The sequence below is a fragment of the Oryctolagus cuniculus genome (assembly GCF_964237555.1).
Source record: "Oryctolagus cuniculus chromosome 16 unlocalized genomic scaffold, mOryCun1.1 SUPER_16_unloc_1, whole genome shotgun sequence".
NCBI lineage: Eukaryota > Metazoa > Chordata > Mammalia > Lagomorpha > Leporidae > Oryctolagus > Oryctolagus cuniculus.
Window position 1 is genome coordinate 3,274,507 of NW_027208201.1, and position 25,325 is coordinate 3,299,831.

The following is a 25,325-nucleotide window of genomic DNA, read 5'->3' on the forward strand; positions in this document are numbered from 1 at the left end:
TTTTTCTGCTAGGCTCAGGGCCGGTGCAGACCTGAGGTCGCCCTGCTTGTGACGTATGGCCAAAATGGCACCTGCTCTTTGTCTTGCTTGCCTTTGAGAGGTGAGTGGAGAGAGAGAAACTCGTGTCCGTATCGGTCACTCTCTCTATCTTCTAGTTAGCCCGGTGAACTTTTCCCCATGGGGTTTCAGTACTCGTTCCCTCTAGTCTCCTCTTTCTGCTTGCCTGCCGGTGTCTCAGGCTATTGAGATTTGGCTCACCTCGCGTTCTAGTGCTGGTGTGATGAGTCTGCTGCTGGTGTCCCGAACTGTGGGCTCCCACACTCTCCCCACAGGTCCACTGTGGATCACTAGTTTTGGAAGAGTGTCCTCTGCTGTTTCTTCCCCTACTATTTCTTGAACCTGCAGTATCTCCACTTTTATTAAACTGTCTCTCCCCGGACTATCAGTGTGCTCCCTTCCTATTCAGCCATCTTGCCGCTGCCTTCTAAATGCTTTCTATACCTCTTCAAGTCTCCACAATTTCTACAAACTCAAATTCTTAGATAATTCTAGATAATTAGTTTGTTAGATCTGGGTTAAAACAGTCCCCACGTGGCATAGACAAGTCACAGCATGTCTCTGGTATCCCCCATCTTCCTTCTGTATTCTCTCTTTAGGGTCCCCACTGCCAGATACCTCAGAGTTTTACTGGGGAGAATTATATTCCCCCACTCTGCTTCTTTGTGACTTCACCCATGTAGTCACCAATGTAGGTGGTAGCCATGGATGGCACTCTAGTGTACAAACATCTTTGCTTACGCTTTCACCATGAAAGTTCATTGTCAAAATCAGGCCTATTAAACTAGATGCAAGGAGAGGCATAGAACTACTATTTTTCCTTATGTATAAGAACTAAGCTACAGTATATATTTGAGCAGGCAGAGGCCCAGTCTAGCACACAGCCAGTAAGGGAACTGATCACTCTATGTGTGTGCCTTTTGACAAATATATGTCCTAGGCTACAGGTGTGGAAGGCTGAGTGAGAATGGGTGACACATGCTAATCCCACCCTCACCTTTCTCCCTTCCCTGTGGGCTTCAGTGCACATCTATATGCCACAGGCAGTGGGAGTTTTGAGATAGCTCAAACTCAGGAGACCTAGGACCTGAGGTACACTTCTGTTTCTATGCCTAGTCCAGCCAGGATGCAAACCATGTACTTTTATTTCTTTGGCCTGTGAGCTAATGGAAAAATGCCTCATCATTTCTATACCACTACTGGGTTTGTTTAACAAATATGTTTTCATAAACTGTTCATGAAAAATAGTTACATACTACTTAAAGTGACTTAGGCTGAAATTTGATGTCTTACCTTATTTAAAAATGTTATCTTAATTTATATTTTTAGCAGGTTATTTTTAAAGTGTAAATCAAGGAAATTGGGGATGGAAACATCACAAGTATACAAATGTGTGCCTGGTAATAAAGATTAAGAAGGAACGACCTTTGTTATGAGAAAAACAGAATGTATCCATCAGTATGTAAGGTACTTAGGGAGGTGTAGTAATAACTCTGCTAACATGAGGAAGTTGGGCATGAATAACAGCCAATAATTTCCTAGATGTAATTTATATGCTGTTTCAACATCAAATCAGAATATTCCTGAAATAGCTCAGTTGGGTATTCCAGAAAAACCTTGTGAATCAGAAATAACTGAACTTGGGATGATGTCATTGTACATTTCTTACTACATATGGACCAGTGTATGAAGTGTCCATATCATCAGATGCAACCACGGAGTGAGACCAGTGCTTGTACAAATAAAGTGAATTTTCTGTTTTTTGAAGATCCCCTGGGGATGACCCTGGTCTGCACAGCTCTGTGCTTCTCTGTCCTCACCACTGTGGTTCTTGGGGTCTTTGTGAAGCACCGAGACACTCCCATAGTCAAGGCCAACAATCGTTGTCTCAGCTACATCCTGCTCATTGCCCTCACCTTCTGCTTCCTCTGCTCCTTATTGTTTATTGGTCATCCCAACACAACAACCTGTGTCCTCCTGCAGACCATGTTAGGATTGGTGTTCACCGTGGCTGTTTCCACTGTCCTGGCCAAAACTATCACTGTGCTTCTGGCCTTCAAGGTCACTGCCCCAGGGAGAAGGATGAGACAGTGGCTGATCTCTGGGGCACCTAACTCCATTATTCCCATCTGCTCCCTGATCCAACTGGCTCTCTGTGCCATCTGGCTTGGGACTTCTCCTCCCTTTATTGACACAGATGCACACTCTGAGCATGGGCACACCATCCTGGTATGCGAAAAGGGCTCAGTGACTGCTTTCTACTGTGTCCTGGGCTTCCTGGGCTCCTTGGCCCTGGTGAGCTTCACTGTGGCTTTCCTAGCCAGGAATCTGCCTGACAAGTTCAGTGAAGCCAAGTTCCTGACATTCAGCATGCTGGTGTTCTGCAGTGTCTGGATGACCTTCCTGCCTGTCTACCAGAGCACCAAGGGGAAGGTCATGATGGCTGTGGAGGTCTTCTCCATCTTGTGCTCCAGTGCAGGGCTCCTGGGCTGCATCTTTGTTCCCAAGTGCTACATTATTATTTTCAGACCTGAGAAGAATGCTTTGAAATTTTTAAGGGATAGGATAGTTTCCAAGGAAAAGGATGTTCTCAGTTGTAGGTCTTAAGGCAATCTCAGTTTTGAATGGTTAGAAACTAAGATTGAAAAACTGATTTTGAAAATCAGCTTCTCTTCCTTGTGGTACATGTAATTTAGACAGAATATTCCAGAGCCTGTTCTGACATTTGCTGCAAATACAAAATCCAAGGACTTGGAGAGTCATCTGTTGAAACAAATGAGAGTAACTAGTGTTCATCCCAATTTACTTGTTGTGTTAAGCATAACATACCATGACTTTTTGACCTAAGAACAGAAATTTATTTTTTAGAATTGCTGAGGCTGGTAAGGCCAGGATCAATATACATGAGGTTTGTGTTTGTCTAGGACACATTTCCTGCCTCCACTAAGGATAGTTTTCCTTTCCTCTTCTCACAGTCTTCACCTGTTAGAGAGATGTAACAAACTCTCTCCGCAGTCTCATATTGAATGTGGGGAGCAATCCAGACTGGACTGAGTTACTGGAATTAAGACTTATTCTATGCATCTGCTCTCCCACAATATGGCGCTGGGAGAGAAGTAAACAGCTTCCACACAGCTTCCTCCAGTTCAGCTAATAAACTGTAGGACTTGCTCCTGATTGGAGGAGAGCAGCGTACTCGGCGTGTGGGCAGCCGAGTTAGGATTGGCGGAGGAGGACTATAAAGGAGGAGAGAGACGGCATGCACCAGGAACATCTAAGGGGAACATCTAAGGGGAACATGTAGCTGAAGGAACACCTGTGCAGCCCCCGAGAAGAGCTGGCCGGCGGTGTGCCGCTCCCCTGCGGAAGTGGGGAATGTGGCCAGGGGGAACTGCCCTTCCACGGAGGTGGAAGGGATAGTAGCCAACCCGGGAAGAACCAGCAGCAAACCCGGGGAGGGCCGAGCAGACAGAAGAACAGCGCAGGGCTTAGTGTCGTTCCTCCATGAAGAGGGGGAGCGACATTGAAAATTCCAAGAAAGCAACTAGGTAAGCTTTAAAAAATTGCTATTAGCACCCAAAGACCTCATCAACTATGATCATGCTACAGAGCAGTATTTCAACCTCCCCATATTTGCACAAAACATTCATTCTCTAGTTGTTCTAAGTTTGGAGTTGATAATAATCATGGTTGGAGACATTTACCAAAGATCCCTAAGGATCCAAGTGCCTTTCATGGCCAGGGAAAGCAGTGGAAGATGGCCCAAGTCTTTGGTCCTTTGCAGCTATTTGGAAGACCTGAAGAAGCCCCTGGCTCCTGTCTTTGGATCAGCTCAGCTCCAGATGTTGTGATCATTTGGAGAGTGAACCATGGGATGGAAGATACTCTCTCTCTCTCTCTCTCTCTCTCTCTCTCTCTTTCTGACTGTATCACTCACATTCGCTCTCTCAATCTTCCAGTCAAACAAAATCTTTAAAACAAAAATTATTGTATCCAATCGAGCAGATGTGAGGTGATATCTCAGTGTGATTTTGAATAGTATTCCAAGTTTACTAATGTTTATCACCCTTGGTAAGGCCTTTGGCTCTTCTATTTGTGCAGCAATGTCTGTTCAATTACTCTACACATTTTGGATGATATTTGTATTTTCCCTTCTGTTTTTTAATTTGTATGTTGGAAACATGTATCTGGAAGGATATGTAGTCATATTCTCCAATTTTATCTCAGGTGGTTGACTCTTGAAATCTCTCCCTCCAATTACATAACCAGTGGCTCAGGCACTGCAGTCTGATCTCCCCTCCCTCTCCAACACTGTTGCTTTCTCTGGCTCTTGGCTGCTGGAATTGTCTGTTGTGTCCTTGAACATACTGTATGTCTGCACCTTCCACACTGATCCACAGCATTCTTCCTTCCATAGAATTCCCACTGTGGTTTTCTCTCTAACTATCCCAGGAGAATGTATTTCTTCCACTTTTACTTTTATATCTCCTCCTAGATTATAACAGTATGTCCTTCTCATTCAGCCATCTTGGTCTCTCTTCAGTAATCCGTAGTATTATTCCTAGGTTAGATGGATAATGGTGGAAACAGATTCCTGATGGATTACCAGAAATGGCAACACTAGCAAAGTATCATGTTCTGTTATATTCAGAGGAGCTGCATCAGAATAAGTATGGCTGGAAGTTGGAGGAAATGGGGATTTTTGGCTGGGACATAATTCAGAATGGTTAAAAATGCAGTGTTGTAGACTTTACATACCAGCATAGCTAATTTGGAGTTACTGAGAATTGATACAGTGAGTACTGACATGCCAGGTCACCTCTGCATTGCGAATTTTCTTAGTTTCCTTTACTGCTTGCTATGACATTAATGTTACCATGTACTTATAGCAATTTCTACTTTTTTTTTCAACACTTAAGAATAACTGTGTATTAATTACAGAATTAAACCAGTCATATTAAGTAGAACCAACAAAAAAAAACTACTAAGAGGGATAATGTATTAAGTTGTTCATTAACAGTCAGGGCTATGCTGCTCAAGTCACCGTTTATCATAGTGTCCATTTCACTTCAACAGGTTTCCTTTTTGGTGTTCAGTCAGTTGTCACCGATCAGGGAGAATATATGGTATTTGTCCCTTTGGGACTGGCTTATTTCACTCAGCATGATGTGTTCCAGATTCCTCCATTTTGTTGCAAATGACTGGATTTCATTGTTTCTTACTGCGGTATAGTATTCTAAAGAATACATATCCCATAATTTCTTTATCCAGTCTACCGTTGATGGGCATGTAGGTTGGTTCCAGGTTTTGGCTATTGTGAATTGTGCTGCGATAAACATTAGGGTGCAGACCACTTTTTTGTTTGCCAATTTAAATTCCTTTGGGTAAATTCCAAGGAGTGGGATGGCTGGGTCGAACGGTAGGGTTATCTTCAGGTTTCTGAGGAATCTCCAGACTGACTTCCATAGTGGCTTGACCAGTTTGCATTCCCACCAACAGAAACCCTTCAAGATATTGGCACAGGCAAAGAATTTCTGGAAAAGACCCGGGAGGCACAGGCAGTCAAAGCCAAAATCAACTATTGGGATTGCATCAAATTGAGAAGTTTCTGTACTGCAAAAGAAACAGTCAGGAGAGTGAAGAGACACCCAACAGAATGGAAAAAAATATTTTCAAACTATGCAACAGATAAAGGGTTAATAACCAGAATCTACAAAGAGATCAAGAAACTCCACAAAAACAATACCAACAACCCACTTAAGAGATGGGCCAAGGACCTCAGTAGACATTTTTCAAAAGAGGAAATCCAAATGGTCAACAGGCACATGAAAAAATGTTCAAGGTCACTAGCAATCAGGGAAATGCAAATCAAAACCACAATGAGGTTTCACCTCACCCTGGTTAGAATGGCTCACATACAGAAATCTACCAACAACAGATGCTGGCGAGGATGTGGGGAAAAAGGGACAATTTCTACTTTTGATTTCAAGTGTACTGAGCCTGAGAAGATAGTCCAGGATAGTCCATTGGAGACAGTGTTCTCGATGTAGAATGAGTGTAAGTTCATGTGTGTGTTCCCTGTACACACAGAGAACTCTGTACCTGCCCACTCAAATGTCCACGTATTTTTTTTGGAAATTGCTTTGCAATAACCTACATGATATTGGACTTCATTATAAATTATAAAAAGTCTCAAATAGAAAAAAATATTATCAACTTTTATGATGTTGTTGCTAAAGTTCAATTTGACATAAATGTATGATTTCAGATTCCATATAAGTTTATGCAATTAGAATATATATTTCCCTGAATTAAGTCTGAAGTTCTATAATTGAAGCATTCATCACAAACTATAAAAAATGTCAAATGCAGCATTAAGGATATAGAAGATGAAAATGTTAAATATGAAAGAAACACTTAAGCAAAAATACTGAATAAATCTGGGTGCTAATTTTTAAAAAATTTGTCCATAACTGTTTCATAACACATATTTTCCATGAATTTTCTGAAGCCTCCTCATTGCACGGAATTCATCCTCTCCATTCCCAATTTATTTTCAGTGAATGGAGTGCATTAAGATTGACTCTATTTTTAGTTCCTACACATTAGAGAGAACAGCGGATGCTTGCTCTCTGATTTAGGTTTATTTTTATTGTTTAACTGAATAGACAACAAGCTTCATCAATGTACCAGTAATAAGTTTAACTCATCAAGAAATTATATTTTCAATTTTAGGCAAGTCACTGAATTCTGTTTTGTATTTTGTTCCTATACTGCATCTCACTTTGCGTGTACCCCTAATCAAAATCTCCCTAATGGCATCAGAGAAGTGGCTAAGCAATGAAAAATGTGTTTTACTTAAAATATTAGGCACCACATTTACAGTAATTTGAGTTTAAAAAACTTTTGAGTGGAAAAATAGAGTTCGCATATATGCCATTTCTTACCCCCCTTATTAGATTTATTCTATTGACAATACCTCACACAGGTATACAAGCACAAATGATTAGTCAATGTTGATCCTCATTATTGCCTATAGGACATGATATCCATTTTGTTCACTCTCGTCTTGTACAGTCTGTGGTTTGGCAAAGGTTTAATGGTACCTAGCTGCCCTGATGGTGTCCTACATAAGCATCCTGAAAGTCACTTGCATTCAAGAAGTATAGGTGTCTGCATGCATTATTCTGCCCTTGGTGTTTGTGGTGGTGGGAATAAAGAGGTGACTTCCAGCTGGTATTGTCTGCTTAGAGTAAAAAAGGTATAAGTACTCAAATAGTCCCAGGTTCTCATGTGAGCACCAACCAAGGTTGTAGGTGCAAAAGCAGATCATCATGGGATTACCATGGTTAACAGCAATGTGGAAGTTTTTTATGTTTTACAACTAAAGATGAAGTGATTAGAAATGCAGAATGGACATATCTGAATTCAGGCTGATTACTGGTTTCACAGTGATTGAAAACCACATGTCCTAGTGGGTATCTCTGTAAACAGGATTGGTTTGGAGTCTATGTGCTATCAAAGTGATTTGTGGCTTCCCAGAACACTGCTTGAGGGAGGCTGCCCTGTTGCACTTTGAGTCATTGTAGTGTGTGACACTGGAGATTTCTGGTCTGAAAGCTTACAGAAAGCCTCAACTGATGCCTCCCTTCATGCCCTCTGATGCAATCCTGGTACATAATTGCCAAAAGTTCATGGAGTGGTTTATTGACAAAGCCCTTGGACCAAATGTAACTAGCAGGAGTCTCTCCCTTGAGTCTTTGCATCCATGGACTTGGAGGAAATCCTGGCACCTGGGTGAAGAGGATGATTCACAAACATGTTTTTCTACTCGTGTTTTTCACCAGGACAGAAGACCTGAACAGCAGAGCCTTAGGGCAGAAAAGTATCAGATTCCCCCATGGATGAGTGGACAGCTGGTGGAAAGAGGTCAGATGGAGCAGTATTAAAGTGACTTGTTTCAAGCAATCACACACACACACACACACACACACACACTATGTTTCCACCTGCATGACCCTGCATGTTCCAGTGCTCTTGTCTCATAGGGTTTTTCACAGATGTTTTCTTTGATTTTTCTCATGCTCTTTCTGCAGCTGTATCTCCTTGTGACATGTCAGGATGGTCACGACTGCTATTCCCAGATGGAACAGAGTTTTTACAAGGATGGAGATATTGAGATCGCTGCTTTTTTGCACATTTACACATATGATGTTCCCAGAATCGAGAGAAGTTTCAGCAAATATCGCAGATTCAGATGGTAAGTTCTCCTTGCCATAACCATTTTCCATTTATTTACATATTAGCTACTTTTTATTGGGTCTGCAAATGGATAGGCAAATATGTTCTGTATCCCTGCCCTGTCCATCTTCTGTCCCTCCTAAAAACTGCTGGTAATTGATTTGGGGCATGAGGAAGACATTTCTTTCTGCCTGGCACCGTGGATGGCTCAGGGAAATGTTGTCTTATCAGAGGGGGAACCAGAGTCTGGTCAGTATCCTCCTATCCTTCCCTGTCCACTTTCATCAGCTCAGGGGCCTATTGTGCCTCAGTAGTAGATTCTTACAGAATCCATGCACTGAAATGAATGAACTGAATTACATGAGCTCTTCCACATGTGCTCACACTCTTTTCTGCTACATACTAGATTTGGGGCCATGAGAACACTTCATTTCTTCTACAGTTGTAAAGGAGAAAAGATTCAAAATTTTTTTCTATGTAAAAGTAATCTCAGGGCAACACCTTTGCACAAATATAGTAATTATATTTTACTGATGAATATACTCATAAGAATTTCAATGGTTGTAATCTACTACATTTACAGTGTTTCCCTGATTCTGCCTTTTCTGGGCAAAATAGATTTCTTAAGGGGGATTATTCTGTTTTTGCCCCTCTTGAAGATCCTTTATTTGTAACTAAATATAAATATTTCATATACATATATAGCATATATAAATTTCATGCATGCAGAATATAGTATCTTGTAGGACAGCGGAATTGTTTTCTTCAAACCTGTTTATGAGGGTGACAATTTTCTAATTGTTTTCTACTTTAAGGCTACAGGAAGTAGGTTGCAGCTGCATAGAACTTTGGTAGAAGGTAGGTATTAGGACATAGATCATTTCAGTATCATTAAAGCCAATGGATTTGAGAAGTATAGTTGTTGCCACCAAGGTGATCCAACTGATGAAGTATTTTAGGCATTTATCCAAAGATCTCTGCAGAAAAAATCTAATGTATACTAGCTTAGTGTAGCAATATTACTCACTTCACATTGATTTTTATAAATTTACCTAACTTAATATGTGTACATGGGGTCCAATTCATGAAATATTTATTCATTAGTAGTAGTATTCCCCCTGGTTATGCATGCAGCACATCATTTAAGTGTACCCTTAATGATGGAGATGAGGAAATAGTGACTTTCCAGTAGTAGGAAAAGAGGCTATGAATAGAGCCCAAGTTCCTCCAAGATGTATGCCATGCAAACTGGAGATCATAATCAAATCTTAATAAACTCAGGGAAAATATCTTTGTTGATGATACTTGGAAAAACAAGAAATACTGAACTGTCAATAGATTTAGGTGCTATACCTTCCAACGTTAGATTCACTAACTTTAAAATATACAACAGTTACTGATAAACTGTTTTTAGAGATAAAGAACACAGCATAAAAGAGATAAACTCTTACAAATTCCAGTGTGTCCAAGAGCCGTCTAGACATTTTGGTACAAGGCAGCAGCTGGAGAAAGAATTTAGAGGATGCGGAATAATGGAAGTGTCATAGTAATGAGGAGAGAAACAGATATATGAAATACAAAACTGAATTTTATTTGATTCATAGCAATGATTTTCAAATTTCCTCATTCTACAAAGTATGAATGACATATTTGGATAGCAAATATGTATGCAAATTATATATACATAAAAAACTATATATATAGCTACTGTGTGCATGGTTATAGTATACCTATGTATAGATATATAGAGAGAATACATATATAATATGCATACATATATCCATATTATGTTACAGCAAGGACCAAGAACTGAAAAACTGTCACTTCCTCTGGAGCACACAGTGACCCTTAACAAGCAGTGTGCATGACCTAGTCTATTCATAAGGAATTAACACACAGGACATCAGAAATAAATACAAGGGGCTCCTCATTTACATTTTTTGTGAAATGTCAGATCCTAGAAAGTAGAAATGCATCATTTTCTTTGCATGGAAGGCTATTTATATTCAATATTGTAGGAAAAGTTGAGTGAAGAAGGCCTGTTTGGAGTAAATACTGATATCACTCATAATGAAAAGTAGAAATGCATCATTTCCTTCACATGTAAGGCTATTTATATTCAATATTGTAGGAAAACGTGAGTGAAGAAGGCCGGTTTGGAGTAAATACTGATACTACTCATAATGATTTACTTTCACATATGTTTAGTGTTCTAAATGCATGACTGGCTTAATTGTAAAGCATCAGGTGCCTCATAGCCCAGTGATTCATGTTCACCTAGGGAGTGTTTCCAGCTTCTCTAAAGTGCTCCTCCCTTTTCACTATTTCCCTTCTTTCAAGCTCTGAATTCAATTTTATTTTCTTGGCTTGTGATGCTTGTTGATGGGTAAGTATGATGGGGAAAAGATTTTTCAGGATCAATTACAGACTCCCATCTACCATTCTCAGTACTGTGACATCATCCCTCTTTTTGAACACATAGCCTTCAATTGAGTTACTCTCTTTTCCCTTTACAACCTGCAGCCTTATGATCGTATGACTGCTATTTCAAGAAGCACTTAATGATGTGGTAAGATGAAGAATCATTGTAGTTTGTGGATGTAGGAAACATTTAGAGGCAGTGCTAAAGATGATACGCGTTTCCTTGTCATGCTTTCTTTGACAACTGGAGTGTACTCCTAGGTGTGCATGAACTTTAGAGAGGGCATTCCAGAGCCTGTTGTAGTATTTACTGTAGATATCAAATACAAACACTTAGAAGAGGTAGCTGTTGCCAGCAATGATTAAAATTGATGAAGTTTGCATCCAAAAATAAGATCATGCTCTTTGGCTACATGGACAACCATGGGATAACATGCCCAAGACATTATGATGTAAAAGCAGGTCTTATTTTTCAGAATCATTTAGGCTTGGAAACCAGTAAAAGCTGGTAGCAGCTTTGGTTCTGGTGAGGACATGTGTCCTGCAATAACAACAGTTCACACTCTGTACTCAGCAAATCTACACATACGGATTAGAACATATGAATGTTGGCCATGACCAATCCATCTGCCACAGTAATCACAGAATTGATGATAATCTGGATTGGAGGCTTTTCCCTTAAAGATCCTTGTGCCTTTCATGCAGGTTTCAGTCCAAAAACTACCAGTATGCTCTGGCCTTGGTTTTCGCTATTGAGGAGATCAACAAAAACCCCCATCTTTTACCCAACATGACCTTGGGATTTGGTTTCTATAATGTCATGCACAGTCATATGACTGTGATGGAGAACCCCTTCATTTGGCTTGCGGGACTGGAAAAGCACGTTCCTAATTACACATGTAGGAAACAGAGCAAATCTGTTGCTGTAATATCAGAAAGCAGCATTGCTGTCCAAATGGGGACACTGCTGGAACTCTACAAAATTCCACAGGTGAGTGTGTAGTGAAAAAGTGGGATAAAGTACATCATCTTAGGTGCCTTACTTAGATCCAAAAATTTAAGGGACAGAGACCTTATACAGTTGACACAGTATGTGATCTAAAGAGAAGTCGTGCAGAGATTTTGTGGATTAGCCACATTTCTTCTGAAGCAGAAGTGTGGGTGAGTAAAAAGGAGAAATGTTTTTGCAACCTGTGAGTCTAATGATTCATGAACTAGGAAGATCTCATGTAGTGGGAAATGATAAAAATGAAATATTCTGAAATCTGACACTTCTGTTATCTGCTTAATTTTTTCAGGAATAATGTTTTACACTATGACAATAACCTTACACAGATTTCTTGCCTTTTCCCTTAGCTGACTCTTGGACCTTTTGAACCTCTTCTGAGTGACAGTGGCCAGTTTCCATCCCTCTATCAGATGGCACCCAAAGATACTTCTCTGGCCCATGGCATGGCCTCCTTGATGTTCCATTTTGGGTGGACCTGGGTGGGTTTGGCCATCTCAGACCTCCCAAAAGGTATTCAGTTTATGTCTGATTTGAAAGTAGAGTTACACAAGAATGGCATCTGTGTAGACTTTGTGGAATTGATCCCAGCCACAGTAGAGTCACAAATTTCATACCAAAATAGTGCTAAAATTCAGATAATAAAATCATCAGCAAATGTGGTGATTCTTTTCTGTGTCACTGAGTCACTCATAGGTGCCAGCTTTCATTCATGGGGGGAGTTAATGATGTGGAAAGTCTGGGTCACCACCTCACAATGGGATTTTGCCAGTTCTGAGAAACCTTTCCTGTTCCACTCATTCCATGGGACCCTCATTTTTTCCGACCACCATAGTGAGATCTCTGGTTTCAAAAACTTTCTTCGGACAGCTAACCCTTCCAAGTACCAAGAAGACTCTTACCTCTCCAAATTCTGGTCGCTGGCTTTTAATTGCTCAGTTACTGGGGCATCCTGTAAAACTTTGCAGAACTGTCCACTGAATGCCTCCTTGGAATCCTTGCCTCCGCATCATTTTGATATGACCATGAGTGATGGGAGTTACAACATATACAATGCTGTATATGCTGTGGCCCACAGCATACATGAGATGCTTCTACAAGAGGTAGAAATGCAGCCAGTGAACAATGGGGCAAAGGTGGCATTTTCTCCCTGGCAGGTAACTTGGTTTCCATTATTGACATGTACTCCTGAAGTGATCCCCTTAAGAGTTTCTGCAGGTGTTCAATCCAAGCAGCTTGGGAACGTTTCTGCAAAACACAAGATAAAAATGAGCCTCTGCCTGTAATTTGTCATTAGCAAAAGGGCTCCAATGAAAAGTGGGCAGGTCTCTTGGATAAGCATCAGTGCTGTGACTTAAAAATATTCTCCAATTCTGTCAATTTAATTTTGACATGTGAAATATGTAGACTGTGTTATTCCATTTTCAACTTCAGCAGTACAGTAATTATTTTCAGGTCCAAATGTTACTGAGGATGCTCATCTACAATGAACATAAGGGATCTCATATAATTTGCACAGTTCTTTATTCTAGTAACTTTATTACAGATAGTTGTCCAAGGTACACTGAGAAAATGAGTGTTGGTAGCTTGGACTGCACTGTTGGAAATAGTCGGAATCTCACAGCTAGATATTTTTGATTCCACTTGTTTTTGTAGAAAAATGAGTGAAATCATACTTACCTTGATGTAGTTCTCATCAGGTTTTTTTTTTTTTTACTTCAATTCATTGGGTGGTTCTAAACAGGTTCTATTGTTTATTTGTGATTACAGACAAAGAGAGGTTTTCTCTAACCTGGGTTTCATGTGTTATTGCTTGGGCAGTCTTCATGAGAATATGATACATTTTTTCAGTTGCACCCGTTTCTGAAGAATCTCCAGTTTACCAATCCAGCTGGTGACCTAGTGAATTTGAATCACAGGATAAATTTGGAAGCTGAATACGACATTCTCAACTTTTGGAATTTTCCATATGGTTTTGGACGTAAGGTTAAAGTAGGGTGGTTTTCCCCATATGTTTCACAGAGTGAACAGTTGTCTCTCTCTGAGAATTTGATAGAGTGGGCCACAGGAATTACAGAGGTAAGTTGGACTGATCATAAGGTTCACACGACACATTGTTACCCCCCAACTGCTAAGGGAGTATGTGCAGTATGGCTTATTCAAAAGACACTTAGGGACATTAAACCACTCCACTTCCAACCCAAATACTTTCTTATGTTTTTAGTGTCTGAGGATGGACAGTACACACACTTGTTCCTCCACATCTTTTGAATCTATTTAAGAAAATCAAATTGAATGTTGTCATTTTGTCAGAAACAGATGTTTACAGTTTCAGTGAATAGGTTTGCAGGACTTGAAAACCCTCTACTTGGAACTTAAGTAATAGTCTGAACTATGACCAACACTCATCTGATTTTTCTCAGACTCCACGCTCAGTATGCAGTGTGAGTTGCAGCCCTGGATTCAGGAAAACCCCTCTGGAGGGAAAGCCTGCCTGTTGTTTTGATTGCACACCTTGTCCTGAGAACGAGATTTCCAATCAGACAGGTAAGTCAGTGCCTGCCTCTTGGAGAAGTTACCACCTGTTTCTTAAATTATCAACTTATCCATGGAAAGAAAGTATGTGGAATATGACTGCTGAGAACAGTCTTCCCCCCCTTCAGGTAGAAATTAATCCTTATAATCAATAATAATCCACAAAAGGATAAAACTTTCCACAATACACTCCCTATATTATTTTTGAAAGCATATAAAAGACTGAATGTCTCTGTAATGCTGACCATGTTTGAGTTCAGGCTGATACACATATGGTAAAAAATGTATAGAAACCAAGATTGGGTAATATTCACCCCATAAAACAGTGTGGCATTTCTAAAATTTATTTCATGAATCAGAACTATGCCATCACATGCATCATAAAAATTTTCCAGTTTTTGCTTGTGTTGTATGAGTAGTTATTTTTACCATATATTTAGTATAATTCTAATTTTTTGAAACTTATTGTTGATAATGAAAGTTTTTGGAAACAGAGTACAGTCCATGGGAGTAGTGTGGTGTATGTGCTAATTCAGTATAGGAAAACTCATGTCTGGGTTCCTTGTGCTTATACAGGTAAAAATCCTTTCACCAAATTCAAGTGTAGCATGCTTGGAGTGAGAAAGTGCAACTCTACACAAACTGTGTGTTATGTGAAAAACTATCTTAGAAATCATGCAGTATATCATCCTGAGGATGATACTCATCAAATATCACAAATGGGGCTAATCTTAGCCTTTGACAAAAGTCATTGCTGCTCAAAATATAAATCTTCAAGAACATTCTTATGCTTACATATGTATACACATTTATAAAATTCATATCAAAAGAACTCAACCTGACATACACGGTAAAAAGTATGCATAGTGGACCTGGCACTGTGGCGCAGTGGGCTTAAGCCCTGGCTTGAAGCACCAGCATCCCATATGGGTGCCAGTTCTAGTCGCAGCTGCTCCTCTTCTGACCCAGCTCTCTGCTGTGGCCTGGGATAGCAGTAGAAGATGGTCCAAGTCCTTGGGCCTCTGCACACACATGAGAGACTCCGAAGAATCTCCTGTCTTCAGATCAGCACAGGTTGCTGCAGCCATCTGGGGAGTGAACCAGCAGATGGAAGGCCTCACTCTGTCTCTACCTCCCTTGGTAACTCTGCCTTTAAAAATAAATAAGTATGCATACCAAGGTAGGTCAATGACTGCAAATTCAGCACAAGACCTTGAAGGTAAAATGTGGACATTATAAGGAAATTGAAGTAAGTAAAAATTGGAAGAATTTAAAGTTGGTGATCATAAACAAGAAACATTTATGAACCTCAGCAAGATGGAACAGTGCGAACAATAAGATTACCCTGTGTGTGTGTGTGTATACACAAAGAGAGGTGAAGAGGTCTATTTAGATATAAAAAACTAATATTAGAGCTTATTAATCATTTAATTCTGATACATTGAAAATATAGAAGAAATTCAGATATTCTCAGATAGAAATATTATGAAATATGTTGAGCAATATTTGAAAAATCCAAATATCCTCACAGTTATTAAAATAATTCCCAATACTTGAATGGTGATAAACAATTTTCAGATATTTTCTCAACTCCTATAGAGAACAGGAAAAATGTAAAAATTCTGTTTCTTCTATGGGAACATCTCAAGTTGATGGATCAAATACTGCTAGATATTTCAGCAAAATGAAATTGTAAGACGCTGTTATTGAAATAAATTCATACATTTGAAATCTCAAACAATGTAAATCCAACAGTATTTTTTAAATAAGCTACATCATGCCCAAAGAGTTTCATAAAATCTGATTCAGTTTATAGTACATGAAAAATGCAATATTAATTAGCATAACTGAAGAAAAATAGTTAATAAAATCTAAGTGATCTATGAATTGTAAACAAAGAACAAAACCACTCAAACATGATGAAAAGAAGGATTAGCTTTCAATCCTAAAGAGTATTTTATAATGCTACAAAACATGGAAATTATGGCTGAAGATTGGATACAAAGTTGACGAAAGAACGCAACTTCTACAGAAAATTACACAGGAGCTTCGGCTCCATGCATATTGTCAAAAAAGAATGACATTCAACTTACTAAAAAGGAAGACATAGAAGTGGCATCATTTAAAGTGATATTGGGATGGTGTAATGAAATCAGTGAATTGGTAATTGAATTAAGTAGTGCTGGTATACAAAATTGTACAAAGCAGTCATTTTCTTTACAAATTCTGGAAAACAAACCTATAAAAGATGGCACTTGTAATGTCTCAAAAGTATGAAATATCCAAAGGAAAGACTAAATTTTGGAAGAAATCTGCAAGTTGAGACATCAGTCTTCAATGGAACAATATATTGAACATAAGAGGATACAGACAGGGTTGGAGAAAAAATTCATGTTCAAGGACAAAAAGACAGGAAAGTGGAAATATGCCAGTAAGTTTCAAGGTGATCTACAGACTGACTTTGATTATAGGCAGCATCCTAGTGTGTTCTTTGATGAAAACGTTCAAGGGTGGAAACTAATCCAGCTGGTATCAAGTGTACAGCTGTTCTGTGTTTCTCTAGAACCTGACCATTTGCCTTCTAATGGTGGTTTGTCAATCAGTGCTTTCCCCTATCATGACATAATCCAGATTCTACCTTAAAGAGATATGTTTTAGTGAGATTGCTAGGTGATTTCTGTGCATCCAAAATTCACAAAGTATATCTCCCAGCCCATGATTTTAAGAGTGGGAACCTGGGGCCGGTGCTGTGTATAGTAGGGTAAGCCTCTGGCTGGGATGCTAGCATCCCAGTTGGTCAGCAGTTTCAGTCCCAGCTGTTTCACTTCCAATGCAGCTCTCTCCTGATGCTTGGGAAAGCAGCAGAAGACGGCCCAAGTTTCAGAGCTCACACCAATACAGGAAGCCCAGAAGAAGCTCCCAGTTACTGGCTTCAAAACAGCCCAGTTCCAGCTATTAATGACTTTTGGGGTGTGAATCACTGGGGGAAGATCTCTCCCCTCCTCTTTTTCCCTCTTTCCCTTTCTCCCTGTCCTCCTCTCCTTCTTTCTCTCTCTCTCTCCATTCTGCTTCTCCTCTTCCTTCTGAAACTCTGACTTTCATGTAAGTTATAAATAAATGAACACTCATTAAATCAAAGACTGCAACCATTGGGTGGTTGAATAGGCCATGAAAGTACAGAGGGAATAGCACTATTAAAAAAGGGCTCATTTCAGGCATGGAAAGCCACAACTCTGCAGCAAAAAATAGACTACATGGAGGATCTCTGTGAAACCTCTGTTGAAAGAAAGGGTCATCAAAAAGGGATGTACTCTTGTCTGAAGAGAGGAGAGAGCAACCACTTTTTGTATGACCCTGTCCAAATACCAATGGAGTCTCTGGTCACAAAAGGCTTCCATAGGCTTGGCAGACCATGGCAAGATCCTCAGGTGATCACTGACATCATACATACATAAACATGTTAATTGTTAAAGTAACAACAGAGGTCAGTGTGTACTTAGTCCCATGTAGGACCTCTGTCCCTAATGAGTTGTACTATGAGAATCGACTGCAAATTTTGTTCCTAAACAGTGCTCTATATGTGGTCTGTGTGTGTGGATACCAACTGTTGAAATCTATGCTTATCATGGAGTTGGTCCTCTGTATTTAAAATCAAACTAAAAATGAACCATAATGAAGAAGGAGATGGTATAGGAAGAGGGAGAAGGAAATGTGATGGGAGTGGGAGTGGGAGGCTGGGTATAGGGAAAAGAACCCCTATATTCCTAAAGGTGAATGTATGAAAAATGCAATCATTAAATAAAAACTTAAAAATCAAAGGCTGCTGTTTGCTCTTGTTCCAAGTGAGCATGCAGCAGAATATGCCCTGTATAAAGGCAGAGTAGCCCTCACCACACATGGAACCCCCTGGCATCTTGAACATCAGTTCCCAATCCAAAGAAACAATGAAGAAGGAATTTGTGGTGTTAAAATAACACAGGCTAAGGTATGCTTTTAAAGCACCATGAATAGGTTCAGAGAGTAGCCCTTAGGGCTTTGTTAGGAGAAAAAGAGCATGTACGCATCATTATGTAAGGTACTTAGGAAGATGAAGTATTAACTGGCTAACATGAGGAAGATGGACATAAATAATCACCAATAATTTTATATGTCATTTTATATGCTGTCTTTCACATCAAATAAGGACCATTTGCCTAAACTAGCCACATTGGGTATTCTAGAAGATACTTGTGAATCAGGAATAACTGAACTTGAGATGATGTTAATTACATTTCTCACCAGATATGGACCAGTGTGTGAAGTGTCCAGCTCTTCAGTATGCCAACACAGAGCGAGACCAGTGCTTCTACAAAAAACTGACCTTTCTGTCTTTTGAAGAGCCCCTGGGGATGACCCTGGTCTGCACAGCTCTGTGCTTTTCTGTCCTCACCGCTGTTGTTCTTGGGGTCTTTGTGAAGCACCGAGACACTCCCATAGTCAAGGCCAACAATCGTGGTCTCAGCTACATCCTGCTCATCGCCCTCATCTTCTGCTTCCTTTGCTCCTTACTGTTCATTGGTCATCCCAACACAACCACCTGTGTCCTCCAGCAGACCACGTTTGGAGTGGTGTTCACCATGGCTGTTTCCACAGTCCTGGCCAAAACTATCACTGTGCTTCTGGCCTTCAAGGTCACTGCCCCAGGGAGAAGGATGAGACAGTGGCTGATATCAGGGTTACCTAACTCCATTATTCCCATCTGCTGCCTGATCCAACTGGCTCTCTGCGGCATCTGGCTTGGGACTTCTCCTCCCTTTATTGACACAGATGCACACTCTGAGCATGGCCACATCATCCTGGTGTGCAACAAGGGCTCCGTCACTGCCTTCTACTGTGTCCTCGGCTACCTGGGTTCCTTGGCCTTGGCAAGCTTCACTGTGGCTTTCCTAGCCAGGAATCTGCCTGACACCTTCAATGAAGCCAAGTTCCTGACGTTCAGCATGCTGGTGTTTTGCAGTGTCTGGGTGACCTTCCTGCCTGTCTACCACAGCACCAAGGGGAAGGTCATGGTGGCTGTGGAGGTCTTCTCCATCTTGGCCTCTGGTGCAGGGCTCCTGGGCTGCATCTTTGTCCCCAAGTGCTACATTATTCTCTTGAGACCTGAGAAGAATGCTTTCAAAGGATTCAGGGATAGAATAATTTCCAAGGAAACAGATGTTCTGAAGTGTAGCTCTTAAGGCTCTCACAGTTTTCAGTTGTTAGAGATTAAGATTTATAAAACCGATTTTGCATTGTGATGTTATAAAATAACTTGCAGAATGTAACCTTCTTATGAACTGTTTATTTTCTCTTAAAATGTTTTTCTTCTGAAGCACCAATTCACAGAAAAGGAAGGGATAATCAGAGAAACCTTCCATCTGGTGATAGACTCTGAGGATATCTGCTGTGGCCCAGTGCTGGTTCATGACAAAGCAAGATCATTTCAGTTGTTCATTTGAGTGTCAGCATCTTAGGCCATCTTCTACTGCTTTTTTTGAATCATTAACAGGGAGTAGGATTCCAAGTGGAACAGCCAGGATATGAACTGGCACCCACATGGGATGTCATAGTTACAAGTGGTGGTTATATCCACTACACACTCACACTTGTCCCAATCCTCCTCTCTTCAAAAATAATATTGTGTATAAATTTCTTAGCCTGGGTTTCATGTTCACAAAAACAAACTGATCTCAGATAAAGGCTCTCCTTGAAACTTTTCATTGCTTTTCATTTCTGTGTTTTCATTGTCACCTGGTGGACATTGTAATATTCATATTTTAATAAAATGAGTTACATGTTTGCTGTTTTCTAAGATTTATTCATCTATTTGAAAGAGTTTACACAGATAGAGGAGAGGCAGAGGGAGAGAGGTCTTCCATCTGTTCAGTTCACTTCCTATTAGCCACGTTGGATAGAGCTGCACTGATCTGAAGAAAGGAGCCAGGGGTTCCTGGTGCAGGGTCCTAGAGACTTGGGCCATTTTCTGCTGCTTTGCCAGGCTGTAGCAGAGAGCTGGATGAGAAATGGAGCACCGGGTTCTGACCTGGACCCCATATGAAATGGGGGAGCTTCAGGCAAGGACGCTAACCTGCTGTGCCACAGCGTCTGCCCCTGTTTGCTGTTTTTATTTATTCACTACTGTATTTATTCATTCATTATTCATTTACTATTAATGTGAGCTTTATAATAGAGTTGGAATATTTCAGTGCAAATATTAGACATGTTAAATCATTTTCATGTGTATAATGCATTGTCCTGAAACTCCTTAATTTTATACCATTTCATATGGATTTGAAATGATGTGATAATCATACACCAAGTTTTCATTATACATAGAAGTGATTATGCAGACTTCTTTTCCATCTGCTCTTTTCTGTTTATTATTGATTTGGCTTTAGATTTACTTTTGCCAATACCAGACAAAAGAAAGTGATTTTACATCTCGATCTGAAAGTAATTCAAAAGAAATAACAATTTTAAAGTGATCTAATGACATTTAGACCTTTCACTCTACTGTGCAACTATTATCTCTGTCATATTTTAAAATATTTTCATCGCTACAAATCAGGTTCCTTATCCATTAATTGTCACTCTCAGTTCCGTGTCTTGCCCGTTACACAGCTAGCAATCTATTCCTGTTTCTGTGGATTTAATGGTCCTGAGTGTTTCATATAAATGAAGTATTGGACTCTGTGGATTTAGGTAACCTTTCATTTTGCATGGTGTTCTTAAGGGGCCTCCACATTATTGCAGGTATTTACTTTTTTATGACAAAATGATAATTCCTTGTAGTAGTTCATTGTTACAAAAGACACGATTTCTGTTTTTACTACCAATTAATATTCTTAGAGTATGTATACCATGGTTTCTTTATCCCCTCATCAGTTGATGGATATCTGGGTTTATTCCATACTTAGCTATATTGAATTGAGGTGCAATGAACATGGGGGTACAGATGACCCTTTTCATGCTGATTTCATTTTGTTTGGGTTAATTCCTAGGAGTCAGTTGGCTGGGTCATATGGCAGATCTCTTTTCAGCTCTCAGAGATTTCCATACTGTCTTCCACAATGAATGTATCAGTTGACATTCCCACCACCTGTGGATTAGGGTACCTTTTCACACAAATCTCCAGCATAGGTTGGTTGTTGATTTCTGTATGAAAGCCATTCTGATGTGTGAGGTGAAACCTGATTGTGGTTTTGATTTCATTTCCCTGATGGCTAGTGGTCCTGAACATTTTTTTCAAGTGCTTTTGGCCATTTCAGTTTCTTCTTTTTGAAAAATGAGTGTTGAAGTTGTTTTCCATTTCTTAACTGGATGTTTAGTTTTTTGCTCTTTTGTTCCTATTTCTTTTACCGGAAACTGGATCAGATGTGGGGCAGCCAGGACTCAAGCCATTGACATATGGGATGCCAGCACTGCTTGTAGAAGCTTAATATACTACACCACAGCCCACCTCCAGTTTCCATTACTTTTTATTTTTTATTTTTATTTTATTTTTCAAGGTTTTTATTTAATGACTACAAATTTTCATATGTACAGCTTTTAGGTTTATACTGTTTCTTGTCCCCTTTCCCACCCTCCCACCCGTACTCCTGGTCCCTCTCCCATTCATTTTCTATTAAGATTCATTTTCAACTAACTTCATATATATGGAAGACCTACTCTTTACTAAGAGAGATTTCCACTCTTTGCACCCAGACACACACGACATGAAGCACAGTTTGAAGACAAGTTTTCCCTTTAATTCTTGTAGTACAACACATTAAGGACAGAGGTCCAGCATGGGGAGCAAGTGCACAGTGACTTCTATTGTTGATTTAACAACTGACCTCTTAGCTATGATGTCAGAGATCACCTGAGGCTCTTGACATGAGCTGCCAAGGTTATGGAAGCCTTTTGAATTCACAAACTCTGTCAGTTTTTTATTCAGGGGCATATATGAAGTGGAAGTTCTATGCTCCCTTCAGCATAAAGTACATCCTTCTTTGATGGCTTTTTCTTTCCACTGGGGTCTCACTCACAGAGATCCTTCATGCAGAACCATTTTTGCCACTATGTCTTGGCTTTCCATGCCTGAAATTCTCTCATCATGTTTTCAGTAGGCCTCAGGGGCTGATTCTGAGGTCAGAGTGCTGTTTAGGGTGTTTGTCATTCTATGTGTCTGCTGTGTGGACTGCTTCCCATGTTAGAACTTTCCCTTCTTTGTAATTCTGTCTATTGTTATTATCAGGCACTTGTTCTTATTTATGTGATCCCTTTGTCTGATGTTCCTATGTACATGATCAAGTTGATTCTTAATATGATCACTTTTACACATAAGATGGGAATAGTGCCACCCAGCTAAATGGGATTTGGAGTCCATGGAACATTTTTAGCTTCACCAGTAGTGGTAGGTCTGTGTGAATGTGTGCTGATCTGTACAGCTCCTCACTCTTCCATTCCCATTCTTATTTTGAACTGGAATCTATTTTCAATTGATAATACATGTATGATTAATTCTAGCTTAAGTAAGGAGTTTAGCTAATGGTATTAAGTAGAGAAGAAAAAAAGAATGAAGAACTAGATAAAGTGAAATAATAAAGTGCTCCTTGACATTCAAACCAAGGCCAAGGGCAGTTCAAGTAATTGCTTCTCATAGTGTTTATTTCGCTTCTACAGGTTTCCTTTTAGGTGCTCTGTTAGTTGTCACAGATCAGGGAGAAGATATGACATTTGTCCCTTTGGGACTGGCTTCTTTCACTAAGTATGATATTTTCCAGATTCATCCATTTGTTGTAAATGACCAAATTCCATTCTTTTAAACTGCCAATAGTTTTCCATATAGTACATATCCCATAGTTACTTTCTTTCTTTTTTTGACAGGCAGAATGGACAGTGAGGGAGACGGAGAGAAAGGTCTTCCTTTTCCATTGGTTCACCCCAGCAATGGCCGATGCAGCTGGAGCAGTGTGGCTGATGCTCCATGCTGTTCTGAAGCTAGGAGCCAGGTACTTCTCCTGGTCTCCCATGTGGTTGCAGGGCCCAAGCACTTAGGCCATCCTCCACTGTACTCCTGGGCCACAGCAGAGAACTGGACTGGAAGAGGAGCAACCAGGACAGAATCCAGTGCCCCAATTGGGACTAGAACCCAGGGTGTTGGCACTGCAGGCGGAGGATTAGCCTAGTGAGCTGTGGCACTGGCTCCATAGTTTATCTAGTCTTTGGTTAATGTGCATTTAGGTTGATTCCATATCTTGACTATTGTGAATTGAGCTACAATAAATATACAGGTGCAGATGTCTCTTTTATTTGCTGATTTCATTTCCTTTGGGTACATTCCAAGGAGCGGGATGGATGGATCCTAGGGTAGGGCTATATTCAGATTTCTGAGGTATCTCAAAACTATTTTCCATGGTGGTTTTACCAGTTTGCATTCCCAGCAGCAGTGAATTAGGGTACCTTATTCCCCACATCCTCACTGGCATTTGTTGTTTGTTGATTTCAGTATGAGAGCCATTCTAACTGGAGTGGGGTGAAACCTCATTGTGGTTTTCATTTGCATGTCCCTGATGGCTAGTGATCCTGAGCATTTTTTCATGTGTCTGTAGGCCACTTGGATTTCGTTTTTTGAGAAATGTCTACATCCTTTGCCCACTTCTTGACTGGGTTGTTTGCTTGGCTATTGTTGATTTTTTGGTCACTTCATATATTCTGGTTATTAATCCTTTATCAGTTGTGTGGTTTGCAAATAATTTCTCCCATTCTACTTGTTGCTTCTTTACTTTCCTGTTTGTTTGCCATACAGAAGCTTTGCAATTTGATGTAATCCCACTTATTAATCTTGGTTTTTATTGCCTGTGCCTCTGGGGTCTTTTCAAGGAACACTGTGCCTAGGCTGATGTCTTGCAGGGTTTCCCCAATGCTCTCTAGTACTTTGATGGTATTGGGTCATAGATTTAGGTCTTTAATCCATTTTGAATGGATTTTTGTGTTAGGTGTAAGTAAGGGGCCTTGCTTCATATTTCTGCATGTGGAAATCCCTGTCCTTGCTCTAGGGAGTGGTTTTAGCTACTTGAATGAATATAAGTTGGCTGTTATAGATTGTTGGATTGATTTCTGCATTTCTATTCTGTTCCATTGGTGTATGCATCTGTTTTTGTACCAATACCATGCTGTTTTGATAATAACTACTTTGTAGTATGTCTTTAAATCTGGTATTGTGATGCCTCTGGCTGTATTTTTGTTGTATAAGATTTTTTACATATCCTAGACCTCTTAGGTTTCCAAATGAATTTCAGCATCATCTTTTCTACATCTGAGAAGAATGTATTCAGTATTTTGAATGGTATTGCATTGAATCTGTAATTATTTTCAGAAGAATGGACATTTTGATGATGATGATTATTCCGATCTGTGAACATGGAAATTTTTTCCACTTTTAAATGTCATCTTTTATTTATCTTTTTAGAGTTTTGTAATTCTCATCATAGAGATCTTTTTTCTCCTTGGTTAAATTTTTTCCAATGTACTTACTTTTTTGTAGCTATTGTGAATGGGATTGATCTTAGAAATTCTTTTTATTTAAATTTTTATTTAATGAATATAAATTTCCAAAGTACAGAATACGGATTACAATGGCTTCCCCCCCATAACGTCCCTCCCACCTGCAAACCTCCCCTTTCCTACTCCCTCTCCCCTTCCATTCACATCAAGATTCATTTTCAATTCTCTTTATATACAAAAGATCAGTTTAGCATACATTAAGTAAAGATTTCAACAGTTTGCTCCCACAAAGAAACATAAAGTGAAAAATACTGTTTGAGTACTAGTTATAGCATTAAATCTCAATGTACAGCACACTAAGGACAAAGATCCTACATGAGGAGTAAGTGCACAGTGACTCCTGTTGTTGACTTAACAAATTAACACTCTTGTTTATGGCATCAGTAATCACCCTAGGCTCTTGTCATGAGCTGCCAAGGCTATGGAAGCCCCTTGAGTTCACTGACTGTGATAATTTTTAGACAAGGCCATGGTCAAAGTGGAAGTTCTTTCCTCCCTT

The 25,325-nt window shown here is 39.8% G+C and overlaps 1 protein-coding gene across 1 annotated transcript in view; it reads left to right on the forward strand.

Moving 5' to 3' along the window:
• LOC127482634 (vomeronasal type-2 receptor 116-like) overlaps positions 1 to 19,980 on the forward strand; it is a 47,320-nt gene extending 27,340 nt beyond the window's left edge. Inside the window, exons 3-10 of the mRNA XM_070067597.1 lie at positions 657 to 748; positions 8,154 to 8,317; positions 11,425 to 11,710; positions 12,076 to 12,882; positions 13,577 to 13,804; positions 14,149 to 14,272; positions 16,787 to 16,789; positions 18,542 to 19,980. Coding sequence (XP_069923698.1) covers positions 657 to 748; positions 8,154 to 8,317; positions 11,425 to 11,710; positions 12,076 to 12,882; positions 13,577 to 13,804; positions 14,149 to 14,272; positions 16,787 to 16,789; positions 18,542 to 19,476 — 2,639 coding nt within the window. The 3' untranslated portion in view covers positions 19,477 to 19,980. The remainder of the gene's footprint in view (positions 1 to 656; positions 749 to 8,153; positions 8,318 to 11,424; positions 11,711 to 12,075; positions 12,883 to 13,576; positions 13,805 to 14,148; positions 14,273 to 16,786; positions 16,790 to 18,541) is intronic.
• Positions 19,981 to 25,325: the final 5,345 nt, after the last annotated feature.